Below are 2745 nucleotides of genomic sequence, written 5' to 3'. Positions count from 1 at the left end.
CGGCCGGGCCCGAGCTGCACGCGGCGCTGGCCTTGCGCGGCTGGGGGACACAGAGGGGACACCAGAGTGACCACAGAGTGACCACAGAGTGACCACAGTGACCACGGAGTGACCACAGGGCAGGGGGACAATGGTCGGACGTCACTTTTGGAGCAAAGAGAACACCATGACAGGTTGGGGACACCTGGGGGGACACCAGGGGCTGGCAGGGACACCGGTGGTGACACCAATGGTGACACCAGGGACACGGATGCTGACACGGATGGCGACATGGATGGTGACACCAATGGTGACACCAGGGATGACAGGGACAGCGACGGTGACACCAGGGACACCAATGGTGACACCAACAGACGCCAGGGGATGGCGGGGACACCAATGGGGACACAGACGGTGACAGGGACGGTGACACACGGGCGCTGTCCCACCTGCCGCGCCTGCTTCTCCTGGTCGCGCAGCCACTGCAGGTAGGACTCGCCGGCCAACTGCTCCCCCACTGCTGGTTGGTGGCCTCCCAGTCGGTGGCGCGCTTCTTGTCCTCCAACATCTGCTGCTCGATCCATGACTCCTCCGACGTCTTGATGGCGCTCTTCATCAGCGACTGCTCCGCCAGCTGGGGACAGCGGGGACGTGAGGGGACACAGGGGACGTGAGGGGACAGTGGGGACACAGGGGACACTGTGGGACATTGGGGACACTAGGGACATTAGGGATACTGGGGACATTGAGGACAGCGGGGACATTGGGGATATGAGGGGGCATTGGGGACACCAGGGACACTGGGGACACTGCAGGACACAGGGATGTGAGGGGACACTGGGACACTGGGGACATGAGGGGACACTGAGGATATGGGGGGGACGCTGTGGGGCACGGGGACTTGAGGGGACACCGGGAACACACCACAGGGGACACCGTGGGACGTGCAGGGGTTCCACCCCCCAAACCAAGGCCCCCAGACCCCCAATTGGGGTCCCACTGCCCAAATCAGACTCCCCACCCCCCAAACTCGGGGTCCCCCTGCCCCATAGCCCCGGTTTGAAGGAGGGGGCTCAGGGATGGAATAGGGGGGCTCAGGGATGGAATGGGGGGGTCAGGGATGGAATGGGGGGCTCAGGGATAGTCCCACCCCCCAATCTCAGGGCGGGACCCCCCAAATCAGTTCCTGCTCTCCAAAATGGGGGTTCCACTCCCCAAATCACAGCCCCCAGACCCCAAACTCGGGGTCCCACCTCCTGAACTCGGGGTGCCCCACCCCAATCTCGGGGTGCCACTCCCCAATTCAAGGCCCCCAGTCCCCACACTCGGGGTCCCCCCTGCCCTGTACCCCCGGTTTGAAGGAGGGCAGCCCCAGCCCCACGGAAAGGGGGCTCAGGGATGGAATGGGGGGCTCAGGGAGGCTCCCACTCCCCAAATCACAGCCCCCAGACCCCAAACTCGGGGTCCCCCATGCCGTACCCCCGGTTTGAAGGAGGGCAGCCCCAGCCCCACGCCGATGGTGGCCTTGTTGGGGTTCACCACGGAGTTGTAGTGGATGTTGCGGTGGTAGCTGACCCGGATGGGCTCGTCCTCGTTGTGCTGGATCCCGTGGAACGTGTTGATGGGCTCTGGGCACCCCAAAAATAACGCACAGCGCCCCAAAAATACAGTGAGATCCTTGAAAAAAACAGCTGGGATCCTAAAAAACTGCCCGGGAGCCCCGAAAATGCAGATGGGATTAAACAAAAAAAAACCAGATGGGGTCTCAGAAAAACAGATGGGATGTCACAAAAACAGGTGGGACCTCAAAATGCACACGGGATCTCAAGTACAGATGGCACCCCAAAATACTAACAGGACCCAAAATACACAGGGCACCCCAAAATACAGAGGGGATGTCAAAATATACATAGCACCCTAAATAAATGTGAGACCCCAAAATACACGTGGGACCCCAAGTACAGATGGGATCTCAAAATACAAATGGGACCCCAAAAATCCAAAGTACACATGGCACCCCAAAATAACACATGGTACCCCAAGATACAGACGAAATCCTTGAAAAAACAGCTGGGATCCTAAAAAACTGGCTGGGAAAATGCAAAAATGTAGATAGCATCCCAAAAAATCCAGATGGGATCTCAGAAAAACAGATGGGATCTCGAAATACACATGGGACCCCAAATACTGACGGCACCCTAAAAATCCAGATGGCACCCCAAAGTACACGTGGCACCCCAAAAATACAGATGAAATCCTTGAAAAAACAGCTGGGATCCAAAAAAACTGGCTGGGATCCCCGAAAGTCCAGATGGGACTCTCACAAAAACAGCTGGGATCCCCAAAAATCTGGATGGGATCCCCAAAAAACCAGACGGGAACCCTGAAAATCCAGATGGGATCCCAGAAAAACAGCCGGGAACCTCAAAAAAAACCAGATGGGATCCCCAAAAATTCAGATGGGATCCCCAAAAATCCAACTAGGATCCCCAAAAATCCAGCTGGGACCTCCAGAATGGCACCTTGGACCCCTCCCCAGTGCTCCCAGTGTCCATGGGACCCCTCCCCACTGCTCCCAGTTCCTCAGGGACCCCTCCCCAGTGCTCCCAGTGCCCATGAGACCCCTCCCCATTGATCCCAGTTCCTCAAGGACCCCTCCCCATTGATCCCAATTCCTCAGGGACCCCTCCCTATTGATCCCAGTGCCCGTGGGACCCCTCCCCATTGCTCCCAGTTCCTCAGGGACCCCTCCCCAGTGCTCCCAGT

The 2745-nt window shown here is 58.3% G+C and overlaps 1 protein-coding gene across 1 annotated transcript in view; it reads right to left on the bottom strand.

Moving 5' to 3' along the window:
* Nucleotides 1-2534, bottom strand: part of OTUD5 (OTU deubiquitinase 5) — a gene marked incomplete at its 3' end in the record, with an annotated part of 10032 nt that extends 7498 nt beyond the window's left edge. Inside the window, 4 exon segments of the mRNA XM_031065779.1 lie at nucleotides 429-502; nucleotides 505-613; nucleotides 1459-1743; nucleotides 2502-2534. Coding sequence (XP_030921639.1) covers nucleotides 429-502; nucleotides 505-613; nucleotides 1459-1743; nucleotides 2502-2534 — 501 coding nt within the window.
* Between the last annotated feature and the right edge of the window lie 211 nt (nucleotides 2535-2745).

Source organism: Geospiza fortis, unplaced genomic scaffold (assembly GCF_000277835.1).
Source record: "Geospiza fortis unplaced genomic scaffold, GeoFor_1.0 scaffold2844, whole genome shotgun sequence".
In the NCBI taxonomy this organism is placed as follows: domain Eukaryota; kingdom Metazoa; phylum Chordata; class Aves; order Passeriformes; family Thraupidae; genus Geospiza; species Geospiza fortis.
Note: the sequence above shows the minus strand (reverse complement) of the source record. Positions and strands in the feature narration are given on the sequence as shown.